The sequence below is a fragment of the Plecotus auritus genome (genome assembly GCF_963455305.1).
Source record: "Plecotus auritus genome assembly, chromosome: 1".
NCBI lineage: Eukaryota > Metazoa > Chordata > Mammalia > Chiroptera > Vespertilionidae > Plecotus > Plecotus auritus.
In genome coordinates, this window is record NC_137770.1 from 61,847,270 (window position 1) to 61,861,344 (window position 14,075).

Sequence of the window (14,075 nt, forward strand, 5' to 3'; positions counted from 1 at the left end):
TGCTTTGACACATTGTCGTAGATGAGGTATTTCTAAGTCTCACCTGATCACATAGACCAGTTCAATAGCTGTTTCCATTATGATACCAGGAGGAACATTTTTGGAGTGAAGGAGGAGAGTTTTTTCTTCACGAAATCTACTTTCTTAATAAGGGGGAAGTGTGGTGGAGTGGAAAGAGCAGATATAGATTTGGACCCCAGCTCTACCACTTTTAAGGTCTAAGCCTCCATATCTGTTACAATGGGTTAGTAATAGGGTTATGGTAATGATTGAATGGAATTATGTATGTACAATAACTAGGCCTCTATTAACACAGAGAAAGTTCTTAATAGATGTTAGCTCTCATTCCTCACCATCGGTGTCAGGTTCCTGAGGCAGGTTGGCGTTTGTCATTTTGCTCAACAGCAGCATGCATTGCTATAAAGCTACAGCAGAACCACAGGGCACTTCGCTCTTCACTTCCAACGCTACCCAGAAGGCACCATGTGTTCACCCCCAGCCCTTCTTTTCTCTTTCTCCCCATTTTAGTGTGACCTCCTTACCCTGCCCTAACCCTCTGGCTTAACTTCCTTCCCATCTGTTCCCTCTTTGCTGCTCCAGGAGATGGCTGTGGAAGTGGTCACAATACGTTTGCCTTCTGAGTGAGGAGTTTTGGGGATTGGGATGGGGCACTCTGTTCTAGAAGTTAGGGGTAGCTTTCACTCTAAACATGTGAATTATGAAGAGATTAAAGTGTGGGTTTGTGGTGGGGGAGGGAAGGATGTTTCATTACTTCTCTATTACTTAAATGCCTGTCTCTCTTTCCTTCTGTCACACCAAGATTTCGACATAACTCAATTTTCAAGTATTGCTTACATTTTTCTCTGTTTCTGGGAATTGTAGACCTTTTCAGAAGATTCTGAGAGCCTCTTGCCAATACTTCATTTAGTCTGCTCTTTTAGAGTGTAATTAATGTCTGAGGCCAAGAATATACATATCACAAAAGTTTATTAAGAAATTATTATAGGCAGGCCCTGTGTTAAGTGCTGAAAAGGCAAGGATGAATAAGATGTACCCCTTCTCTTAAGCAGCTCACAGTCTCTAGAGGAAGGAAGGCGTGCAAAATCATCATTTAGTGGGAAAGGTTCTAGTGGAAGATTGTATGAGGTAGTGGGGACAATGAGAATGGAGTGCCAAATGATAAGTCAGGAAAGGCTTCTTAGAGGAGGTGCTACTTTAACACAGGTATGAAGGATAAACAGGAGTCTGCTGGCTGACCAAGAGGAGGGCTTGTGTTCCAGATGGAGGAAGTAGAGCAAAGGCACAGAAGTGTGAGGCAGCAGGGCTTTTTTGGGGTACAGCAAACCCATAGTTTGCCATGGAGAACAGCAGTGGTGAGGGAAAATGACATGTTAAAGAAGATATTCCATTGAGGAGTTTCAATGATAGTAATGTTTTATTTCTGACCCAAGTGGTGGGTATATGGGAGTTCATTGTATCATTCTTTCATTCAACAAATATTTGGGGTGTGTGTGTGTGTGTATAAAAGTTCTAGAAAGCCCATTGTGTGCTTTACGGTAGGAGTTTCTGAATTTTTTTTATGTCAAAACATGTGAGAAGGGTTATATGAATTACTTAGTAACCATGTGGACTATCAATGTTAATGTCCCAGTTCAGAGGCTGGGGTATTAATGATTCAGGATTTCTCTCCTGCTTCAGTTCCTAGGATACTTAGTTTTTATCACAGGCTTTTTTGAATTGTCACATAAGGCATTCCTTTTTGCAGACATTCACAATGGGATATCAGAAATGAATCAAGGCAGATTCCATGTTGCCAAGCTGCTTACGATGTAATAGGGGAGCTAGGAAAGATGTATAGGTGTGTTGGGTCAGATTTTCGGGAACTTGTCATTTACTCTGTTAGTGCTGTCTTGTTCTCAAAGTGTCCCAGGCATCGGAAACAGCTGCTTTTGGTGCCCACATCTCAGAGTTCCTTGACTAATAAAATGCAAATTAGCAAAACTTCCAGTGAGTCATCAGCACTAATCAGGGATCTCTTGAGTGTTGTCATGTGGTAGGAAACAAAAAGAAAGATGACTGGTGCTTCCTTAAGGGTACAGGAATGGTGTAACCCCTGAGAAGGTATGAGGGCTATCTATGCTAGGCTGAGCCAACACTGTTTACTACCCCTTTCTGCCAAGTACTAGTGCAAGCATGAACCCCAAACCTGCTTTTCCAGTGTTATTCCATTAGATTCTGAGAATTACCTCGTCAATGCAAGCCAGGCCTCATTAAGTTGTATTGTGAACAATACATGGTTTTTATTTTCCTCGCAAGCTATTATGCAACTTAAATCTGTGGTAGCATTGTTTTCTCACATTTGACTGTTATAAAATTAAGCCCATCTCCATTTTGTCCCATCTTTCTAATCAGGTGTTCCTTTGAGTTATTTAAATCTTCTTTGGTATGTGTTTACATTTTCACATTATCTGCTTAAATCTTTTTTCTCTTTTCATCTACAGTTTTTTGTTTGTTTGTTTGTTTGTGTGGTTTTAGTGATAGTGCCTCAGATCCCAAATCCCTAGTTCCTACATCAGATGTTTATTCTTTCTTTGCCTACTATTTCAGGAATCTCTCTTCTTTAAGTCTCTGGCTCCTCCCCCATCTTTGTGGTTTCATAAAAATTTTCCTGAGGTAGGCCTGTGAAGTTTGCCTTTGCTACCTTTCATCCAAGTTCTCCCATCTTTTTGTAATGTTTTAATCCTCACCCAAGGACATGTTTTTATTGATTTTAGAGAGAGAAGAAGAGAGAGGGAGGGAGGGGATGGAGGGAAGGGAGGTAAGAGGAGGAGAGGAGAAGGGGGGGGAAAGAGAGAGACAGGAGAGAGAGAGAGAGAGAGAGAGAGAGAGAGAGAGAGAGAGAGAGAGAGAGAGAGAGAGATCTGTTGCCTGATTTAATCCCTGACTGGGGATTGAACCCGCAACCTGTTTATGTGCCCTGACCAGGAATCGAACCCACCATCTCTCCGTGTATGGGGCGATGTTCCAACTGAGCCATACCAGCCAGGGCAAGTTCTCCCATCTTTTTTCCTTCCCCTGCCCTACCTCTGTCTTAAATAACATTAACAAAAATGTGCTGCCCACCAGCAGTGGGCAAGGAAGTTGGCCAACTTTAGAGGGGATTCAAAGATGGCTTAAAGATACAGAGTTCAATGTGAGAGGCAGAGAGATCCATAAATAACCCAGATAGGGTCTGAGGTATTATGAGTGAGATAGATATTTGAGGGACTTACAAGATAATGAGGGACAAAACTAGAGTAGTATAAATAGAAAAGGGAATGAGGAGTATTGCAGGAAAGCTCCACCCTCTTCCGGCTAATCCTGCCAGAGTGACATTGGACCCTCTCTTATTTTGCTGGGAGCTGTGTCCAGTTTGGGGCTATCTTTTGCTAACTGTTTCTGTTTCACAGGAAGCCCCTGAGCAGACTTCCGGATATGTGTGTCCACCCCTATTTCTGATTCCTGCCTGTTTCTTGGCTGCCATATCCCATTTCTAGATTTTTCATGTGATCATGGGGCCTTGCCTTTTTGTCTTTCTTCCTGCAGTCTTAGCACTGAATGTGGCTGGACAAGTGTAGTCTTATTCTCAGGGCTGCCATGTGTATTTTCATGGGGTTCTGGGGGAAAAGTGGAAAGTAGGGTTGTTAGTGACAGAGGCAATAGGAAGGGGTATTGTCAGGTTGCAATTCCTCTGAGTTTTAGCAACTATGTATTTATACCTCTCAAATTGACCCAGTTCTGGTATAGTTGTTTCTGTAGTCACCATTAAAGGTGGAAAAGAACCATAAAAAGACAGTGGTAATAATAGACTGATTTCTGACCTATTTCTCCTTGGATACTTTCCCAAGAAATAGAGTTAAGGTAAAGGGTAAGGCAGGGAGTGTTTAAATATCTTACCTTTGCAGTGTGCAAGGGCCTTACTTAGCCTTCCTCTCCTTTCTGTTAACACCTAGCTTTTGGAAATCTAGCCTTGGAAAAGTACTTACCCATTACTGTTTCCAAAATACTTGTGAAAATCCAAGCTGCAGCTTGCTATTGACAAAGAACACAAAGGCTCTTCTTTCTAGATTTAGTTGAAAATCTCATGTTTAGAGCTGGTCAGTCAGCCTTCTACAAACTCACTTGGACCCATTTTGCTTATTTATGCTTTCATCAGTCAGGGTAGTAGGTAATTTTATGACTCTGTATCTCATATATTACATATCTTTTCTAGAACCAGTAAATCCTTCCAGAGGAAGTTATGTAAATACTGACTTTCTAAAGTGAGCTTCAGAGTGGGACCAGTTGGTACACAGAAATGTTTATTGAATGAGTAAGATTTTAGTAATGTGCATAGTTAGTACTCAGTTTATGGGCTGTGTAGCTAGGGGGAAAGTTATAAAACTAATTTCAGTAATATTTGACATAGAACATTAGCAATCACTTTTTATGGGGAAAACATTAATAATTGTACTTATGCAGTATATTTGTTTATGTTTTTCACAAAGTTTCTATGTGTATAAGCTCTTTTTTAAAAATATATTTTTATTGATTTCAGAGAGGAAGGGAGAGGGAAGAAGAGATAGAAACATCAATGATGAGAGAGAATCATTGATCGGCTGCCTTCTATTGGGGATTGAGCTTGAAACCTGGGCATGTGCCCTTGACCAAAATCAAACCCAGGACCTTTCAATCCACAGGCCGACACTCTATCCACTGAGCCAAACGGGCTAGGGGTATGTGTAAGCTCTTGACATAAAATAGATGAGTATTCCTATCACCCCCATTTTATAGGTGCCTGAAATAAAGGTTAAAAATGATAGTTTTGGGATTAGAACCCATAACCTAGTTTAGTACTCTTTCCTCTCCAAACTGTTCAGGCAGAAAGTTTGCATGAGTTTGTGATAAGAGAACAATAAAGTAATGGGTGCATTTATTTTATCATACTATATTATTCAATTTAAGGAGATACCTTTTATTCTGAGATTCTTTCAACAAATACTAAGTGCCCAGCCTTGTACCAGGTTCACAGCTACTCGATATTATGTTGAATAATACAAATATGGAGCTTATGTTCTAATGAATGAAGAGAAATAATAAATAAGAAAAATAAGCAATGAGAGCTCTGAAGAAAATAGAGAAAGGCTGATGGTGCTGCTTTCATTTATTCTTGAAAAATGGGCATCAGGGTTTAGAGTACATATGTTTTAAAGAGAGACTCCTTCCTGAGGAAACCAAGAAATCATGAAACATCTTTTCAGTATGGTATTTGGAGGATTCTTTCCTATAAATATACAATTTGTTCTTTTTCTTCAACATTAACCTAAAGTCCAAAATTGGCTTAAGTCCAGAGTGTCTAATTGAGGCTAAAGATCTGCTGCTTCAGGAACCCCTGACCCTATTTCTTTCATGACATTGAGGCTACGAGATCCAAGCTTATTGCTAGCCAAAGATACATTTTTACCATTTTCTCTCATCTTTACAAAACAATGAAGGTAAAATATTGCTTTCTAATTTCTTTTTCATTAGCAATAGAACTTTTCTTCAGTGAAAATTCCTGATACCCAGATGTAAAACAGCTATGGCTCCAAGTCCCAGGCTTCCTCTCCTCTTCACTCGAATGGCCTGGAGCAGCACCTGGGAAGTCACTAAGGGTTTGCAGAGCATAGAATGAAAACCACAATAAAAATTCAATTTGTAATCCTGCTGTAAAAGATAGCTGTGTTGCTGAAACTGGCAGAGCCACCATACTAGTGATTCAAAATTATATTTTGAAAGTCCACATTTAGTGAACAAATAGATTTATATGTACATTTTAACCTAAAATATATTTTCAGGTAGCATCCTTTCTAATAAAGAGGGAATATGCAAATTGACCATCACACCATCACAAAGATGGCAGTGCCCATAGCCACAAGATGGCGGCACCCAGTCCCCTCAGCCCCGCTGGAGTCCCACAGTCCTTTCAGCCCAACCAGGGGGGTGGGCAGCAGGCACAAGGTGTGGCTGGACCCGCCCTCAGCCTCCCAGCCGCCCAGGGCCGGCCCGAGGCACAGGCAAGCCTCGGATATTGGCTGCCCAGCCGCCCAGGGCTGGCCCGAGGCACAGGCAAGCCTCAGATGTCGGCTGCCCAGCCGCCTAGGGCCGCCCAAGGCTCAGGTAACCAGGGCCGGCCGAGGCTTGTGCTGCCAGCAGTGGCAGCAGCAGAGGTGTGATGGGGGTGTCGCCTTCCCCTGATCGCCAGGTCGCCTCCTGCCCCTGAGGGCTCCTGGACTGTGAGAGAGGGGGCAGGCCGGGCTGAGGGACCCCCCATCCAGTGCATGAATTTTCATGCACCGGGCCTCTAGTTTACTATATAAAGCAAAGTCATTCTTTCATTGTAGCTGAAAGTTTATTGAGATATAGTTGACAGATAGCCCTGTATAAGTTTGTATATGGCATAGTGATTTAACTTACATATATTGTGAAATTATTACTACAATACAGAGTATACTTTTTATATTATGTAGGTATGACAGTACTATGGGTCTAAAATACTTTTCATCTACTAATTTAAAAATTAAATTTTATATTGACCAAGAATTATTTTTTCATAAATTATTTAATTATAAATAAATCCATGATATGTTTTATATATCATTATAACATAACTAGAGGCCTGATGCATGAAATTTGTGCAAGGGGCTCAGCCCTAGCAGCCCCAACTGCCTCGGCCAGCCCTTGCAGCCCCGGCCCACCTTTGCAGTCCTGGTCAGCCCGCACAACCCCAGCTGCCTCAGCTGGCCCTCGCAGCCCTGCCTTCATCTGGAAGGTCGTCCGGACAGTCGTTCTGCTGTTCGGTCTAATTAGCATATTAGTTCTTTATTATATAGTATTGATTTGCTAGTTTCAATTTTTTTCTTTTTGTTTTCCAGTTTGCCAGAGTGTGGATACCTGATCCTGAGGAAGTTTGGAAATCAGCAGAGCTGCTCAAAGATTACAAGCCAGGAGACAAAGTCCTCCTGCTTCACCTTGAGGAAGGAAAGGTAAGAATTTGGTTTTATTTGTTGTCATTGGCACAAAGTGAAGGGAATTCAAAAGTTTTAAATTTTGAACCAATTTAATATTTTTACATATTAAATTGATTACAAATTGCAAAATGGCAAACTCAAATTTCTATCCCAGTGGGTTAGTGGAAATAGCAGATACTTTAAAAATTCATTATTTTTGTCTATGAATTGATTATGACTAGATTTATATTCACACTAGAGGCCCGGTGCACAAAATTCATGCACTGGGAGGGGGATGTCCCTCAGCCCAGCCTGCACTCTCTCTAATCTGGGATCCCTCGGAGGATGTCTGACTGCTGGTTTAGGCCCGATCCTCAGGATCATGCCTAAACTGGCAGTCAGACATCCCTCTCACAATCTGGGACTGCTGGCTCCCAAACGCTTGCCTGCCTGCCAGCCTGATAACACCCTAACCACTCCCCTGCCAGCCTGATCAATGCCTAACTGCTCCCCTGCTGGCCCAATTGCCCCCAACTTCCCTCCCCTGCCGGCCTGATTGCCCCCAACTGCCCTCCCCTGCTGGCCTGGTCGCCCCTAACTGTCCTACCCTGCAGGCCTGGTCCCCCCCAACTGTTCTCCCCTGCTGGCCTGGTTGCCCCCAACTGCCCTCCCCTGCCAGCCTGGTCACCCCTAACTGCCCTCCCCTGCCAGCCTGGTCGCCCTCAACTGCCCTCCCCTGCAGGCCTGGTCATCTCCAAGTGCCCTCCCCTGTAGGCCTGATCTGCCCCAACTGCCTGCCCCTGCCAACCTTGTTGCCCCTAACTGCCCTCCCCTGCTGGCCTGGTCCCCCCCCCCCCAACTGCCCTCCTCTGCCAGCCTGGTCGCCCCCAACTGCCCTCCCCTGCTAGCCTGGTCGTCCACAACTACCCTCCCTTGCCAGCCATCTTGTGGTGGCCATCTTTGACCACATGGGGCGGCCATCTTGTGCAAGGGCGTGAGGGTCAATTTGCATATTACCTCTTTATTATATAGGATATAATTCTCCAAAATATGCATTTGTTTATCTGCATTTTGTTTAGGCTAGCATTAAAATGCTTTCATATTGCCCGGCTCAAGTGGCTCAGCTAGTTGAGTGTCGTCCCATGCACCTAAAGGTCACTGGTTCAATTCCCAGTCAGGTTGTGGGTTTATTCCCCAGTCAGGGAGCATACAGAAGGCTACTGATCAATGCTTCTCTCACATTGATGTTTCTCTTCCCACCACCTCCCCGCTTCCTCTCTCTAAGCATGTCCTCAGGTAAGGATTAAAAAGATAGAAAAAAATGTTTTGATATTAACTAACATATTTCATATCATCTAAGGAGCCATTTGGTTTTTGCTGGAACTAATTATTTGAAAAATTTTACTGATAAGTTAATGTGTATAAACACTTTGCTCATGACCAGAAATATTTAAAACCAATTGTACATCTATATTTCCCTGTCTGCATTTGCTGGATGAGTGGATTTGTTTTAGTGTTTACTCCTTTTAATCTTTTCACTGCATTTGACAGGCCATATCACACTTTTTTCTTAAAAACCTTTGTGACATTAATTTCCTTTAAACAAGGAAGCTGTATAAATACATGAAAAGTTAAGTAAAGTAAAACTATATAGAACAGTTCAACACCACTAAGATGTGAAAAGGTTAGTTTATGATTAACTACCAAATGAATAATACTCTCCTGACAGTTAACATGTATTGAGCACTTAGTAAGTGCTTAATTTGCTATAACTCATTCAATCCTCACAACAAGCCTATGAGATGAGGCTATTATTATTACCACTTTATGGATGAAGAGACTGAGGCTCCGAGAGTTTAGGACTTGCTCAGGGTTATATAGGTATTAAGGTATGAAGCTGGGATTTAAAGCCAGGAAACAAAAGTAGAACAGAGCGGGGATGGTCAGGGGGCTGGGAAAGGTAAGGGGTCAGGGAGGCATTCTCTGAAGAATGAGTGGACAAGGGGAGTGCATTTCAGGGATCCAGAAAAGTCAGGCAAAGGCAGGGAGGCATGCATACAATGTGTGTTTAGGGAGCTACCCAAGTTCCAAGTTGTTGGGATGTGAATGAGGGTACAGGACCAGCAAGGGGATAGGGATGTAAAGTGAGAGCACAGGACCAGCAAGATCATAGAAGGCCTGGTGTTCTTCCTAAAACTCTTGGGCTTCAACTAGTATGCTACGATGAGTGACTATAATATTTATAAACTGAGGAAGGGTGTCAGGTTGTGTTTTAGAAAGGACTCATTGGTGGCAGCATGCAGGATAAATTTCAGGAGAGCAACACAGAGGTAAGGAGATTAGTTGGGAAGATGGTAGGGAAGAATTAGGTGAAATTAGGAGAACCCTGAATGCCAAACTAAGGAATTAATTTATTCAGCATTTATTGATCATCTATTATGTATTAGGTACACATTAGGTACTTTGGGCTATATTTTCTTATGTTAATTCTTACAGCAATCCTGTGGGTCAGTAGGTGGTTTTTTGACTATTTTTCAGATAAAGAAGTCAATGATCAGAGACATTAAGTAGTTCTGCCTGAGATCACACCGCTGGAAGTGGCTTTTGTGTATTGCAGGGGCCAATGCAAGGACCAGTCAGTTTTGGGGAAGGACATTATCTATAATAATAAAAGCATAATATGCTAATTAGACCAGATGACCTTCTGGATGAAGCTGAGCCTGCGAGGGAAGCCCGGCTCCCGGTGCCTGCCAATGGCCAGAGGGAAGCCTGGGTCCCGGGTGCCAAAGGGAAGTCAGTGCCGCAGCTGGGGGGAGAAAAGCCTACTCTTACACGAATTTCGTGCATTGGGCCTCTAGTACCCTAATAATAGGCAGAGAGAGATAGAATGGCAGGTTGTAAAATTTCCTCCCCAATTAGCATCATTTCAAACAGATTTGAATATATGACCTCTGTATATCTCATCAGTATTAAGTGACTTTTTATAAAACCAGCTTGTCCTTCCCTACAATTAAATTGCATTTTTCCCCCTATTCATTTGTCATGTTATTTGTCCTTAATACATAGTTGAGTTACAGTTTCCAAGCTTGGCTTTGCCATAAAGTCATATTCTCTTGGCTTTAAGTGAGTAAGTACTTCTTAACTTTGAGGCCAAGCACCTCATTAAAAATCAAATGAAAGCTATGGACTATCTTTCAAAAAAGTACATATATGATATAGCTGATTTCAAGGTATTCTTTGACCCCTTGGGGTTCAGTATTCCGAAGTATTTACCACGCACCAGGCATTGCCTCATTTAATTTTTACCACACCCCTGTAAGCAGTTTCTATTATGCCCTTTTTACAAATGAAGGATTCAGGTTAGATAACACACCCAAGACCACAAAAGAATTAAGTACTAGTTTTAGAATTTGAACCCAGGTCGATCTCACTCTAGAGCCAAACTCTTAACCACTGTTTTATACTGCCTTTTATATCATAGATGAAGATAGGAAAAAAACACCACACACCTTGAATAAAGATTAAAAACTTATGCTCCAGTAACTGGGTAAAAATGTCTAGGCTCAAACTATATAAGCAAAAATTGTTAATACATATATATACATCTAGTGAATAAAGAAGATTCTCCTTATTTTTTTTTATTTTTATTTTTTGCCATTTGCATTAGTTTCTTATTTTGGAAGGTGCTAAGAAAATAATGAATTTAATAGCTGAGAAGCAAATAGGAATAGGAAATAAGCAAAATGCAATGGGCCTATTTCACGTTTACTGCCATGATTTATCCAGATGTTGTATCTTGTGCATTTTCAGGATTTGGAATATCGTCTGGATCCAAAGACCAAGGAATTGCCTCACTTAAGAAACCCTGACATTCTTGTAGGTGAAAATGACCTCACAGCCCTCAGCTATCTTCATGAGCCTGCTGTGCTCCACAATCTCAGAGTCCGCTTTATTGATTCCAAACTTATTTATACATATTGTGGTGAGTGTACCTTGCTGTCCTCTTTCCTCTAATGCAGTGGTCGGCAAACTGCGGCTCGGCTCACGAGCCGTGGTTTGCCACTCTGTTGACTAATGAGTTTGCCAACCACTGCTCTAATGGACTTGGCCATGGAAATATGGCAATGGGGAAGGAAGACTGTGATTGGATTTTCTCTTAGAGACAATTTCACTTCATAGTTATTAAAAAGATTTACCAATGCTCATAGCTAGCTGTACTTTATGCAGAATAAGCTATTTTGTGAACTTACATAATTTTTGTCAAAATACAAAGAACTGGGTTCCTCTTTTGGATCCTCCCACCTCACAGAATTTAGATGCCAAATTTAATGTCAATTTGCCAGTTATTTTAATCTCTTTTAAAAACATGAAGAGTAAATGTCCAAAGACTTATCTTTGGGGCTGGTTCAGGAAGTTTAGTGTCTTTCTCAATTACTTAGAAATGCAGGACTGACTTGATTTGTAGTAGCTATTCCTGTTTGATCTGCTTGCCTAGGCTCCTGCTCCTTATAGTATTGGCTGCCAAGGACCCAGCTCAGAATTCTTTTTATGTCTCTTAGAAATTAAGCATGTTCATGTATGTATATTTTGGTTTCTTTCCCTCTTTCTTTCTTTTTTCTCTCTTTCTCTATTTTTTTTGTTTTGTTTTGTTAATCCTCACCTAAGGATATTTTTCCATTGATTTTTTTTTTAGAGAAAGTGGAAAGGAGGGGGAGAGACACAGAGAGAGAAACATCGATGTGAAAGAGACACATCAATTGGTTGTCTCCTACACATGCCCTGACCAGGGCCAGGGTTGGGGCCTACAACCGAGGTATATGCCCTTGACTGTAATTGAACCTGGGACCCTTCCTCCATGTGCCAATGCACCAGCTGGGGCTCTATTTTCTTCTTAACCTTTGTTTTCTCTCTCATCCCTGCGTCTTTTTTTTTTTTTTTTTAATTTTATATATTTTATTGACTTTTTACAGAGAGGAAGGAAGAGGGATAGAGAGTTAGAAACATCGATGAGAGAGAAACATCGATCAGCTGCCTCCTGCACACCTCCTACTGGGGATGTGCCCGCAACCAAGGTACATGCCCTTGACCGGGATCGAACCTGGGACCCTTCGGTCCGCAGGCCAACGCTCTGTCCACTGAGCCAAACCGGTCAGGGCCCTGCGTCTTTTTTTTTGACTTCTTATCTTTCTTTCACTAATCATTCTCCTCTGAGACTCAGATCTGAGATTTCCATTAGTTTCCTTCTATTTGCTTGGGATACCCAATTCAGTGGTGACCATTTCTTCATTACTGTTCTGTTTGGGACAGGAACAGATATCTTTTCTTTTTGAAATAATTTATATCTTTTATATCCTTGATATTAACTCCCTTTCTTCCTTGTGTATTAACTGAATTTTTTTTTTAATTTTTCTTTTACTTTAATTTTTTTTGCACATATGTTACCTTCTTGGTGAAGCCTTCCCTGCCCTACCCTCCCATCTAAGTCATAAACTCCTTGTCCCCTGTTTAGTATCTGTCTTCCTTTTCTGTTTAAATTTTCTCCTTTTCCTTACTACTATCTAACCAATGATATGTATTTTTTCTTATTTATCTTGTGAATTGTTTGAATTTCCCTCTAGAATATAAGGTCCAAGAGGGTAAAGATTTCTTTTTTGTTTGTTTGTTTACTGTTGTAAGTCTAGAACTTAGACTTGAAACATAGTTGGAGCTGAAAAAATATTTGCTGAATGAATGAGTTAATATACACCTACTGTAAAAGTTAAGGAAATACAAAAAAAGTATAAAAACAAAAGTAACTCATCACTGAAAAATAACAATATCTTTTGGTTTATGTGTGCATATGTGAGAGTATAAATAGTTATAAAATTGGAGTCAGTCTCTATATAGTTGTGTGTCATGTTTTCCTATGACTTTTAATATTCTTTAAAAATATGATTATGTTTGTAGCACAATAGTGTGTCATATGGCTGTAACAAAATTATTTAATCACTCTATTATATATTTTGTTTGTTTTCACTTTTCACTGTTATGAATAACATTTTAATAAACATCTTAATTTAAAGAAAAACACTCTTGCATGAATCTGATTATTTCATTTGAAGTGGAATTTTTGTTTTAAATATTATAAAAATATTTAAAGTTATTTTAACATTGTCCCAATTGTCATTATTTTAAATAACCTAGTTCAGTGTTTAATTGGTACTGTATTTAGGACTAGGTATAATGGGTTTGGAGACAAAGGCTGTGTCGTATTTTGATCCTTACCAATTTGTTCAGTATAAACTGAAATGGAAATTTGTGTTAGCTGTGATTCTCAGTTAACCAAGTTTTGTATGCTCATTAGGATATCATTGATTTCTTCTTTTGCTTTTTCACCCCCTTCTCCAGGTATAGTCCTAGTAGCTATAAATCCTTATGAACAGCTGCCTATTTATGGAGAAGATATTATAAATGCATACAGTGGTCAGAACATGGGTGATATGGATCCACATATCTTTGCAGTAGCTGAAGAAGCTTACAAGCAAATGGCCAGGTTGGTGGAAGCTCTATTTATTATTTAATGACTCTTATTAGATGTGATAACTTCTTCATTGCTGAGTCACAGATATTTTAAAATACAATGAGTGGCAGCTTATAAATTATTATTAAATAATAATAAATAATGATCAGTGATTTTCTCTCATCATTGATGTTTCTATCTCTCTTTCTCTTGACTAGCTTGTCTTAGATGGCCTGCATTATTTTTTAAAATAACATACATTTGTAAAAGGCATATGATTTTTATTTTTATTTATTTATTTTTTAGAAGGCCACTGACTTTATTGATTTAAAAAACTTTATATGGACAGTGACTGTTTTGCCAAAAGAGAAGCCAAATGTCATTAAACAGACCAGGGGTGAGGGTAGGGGCCAGAAATCCACTCAGAAAAGCTGATTATTGACCTGAAACTGGCAGGGGAAAGAGAAGAGAGATGCATGCAAGAGTGAGAATTCCAAAAAAGGTGAAATGGTGAGGGTAGAGAACTCCCCCAAAGACCCGGAGAACATTGGTGGTGAGCAGTCAGCAAT

General features: G+C 40.5%; 1 protein-coding gene across 1 annotated transcript in view; it reads left to right on the top strand.

The window, feature by feature from the left end:
• The window catches only part of MYO5A (myosin VA), a 236,091-nt gene that overhangs the window by 76,643 nt on the left and 145,373 nt on the right, over positions 1-14,075 (top strand). The window contains exons 2-4 of the mRNA XM_080650082.1: positions 6,933-7,043; positions 10,818-10,989; positions 13,395-13,539. Coding sequence (XP_080506208.1) covers positions 6,933-7,043; positions 10,818-10,989; positions 13,395-13,539 — 428 coding nt within the window. The remainder of the gene's footprint in view (positions 1-6,932; positions 7,044-10,817; positions 10,990-13,394; positions 13,540-14,075) is intronic.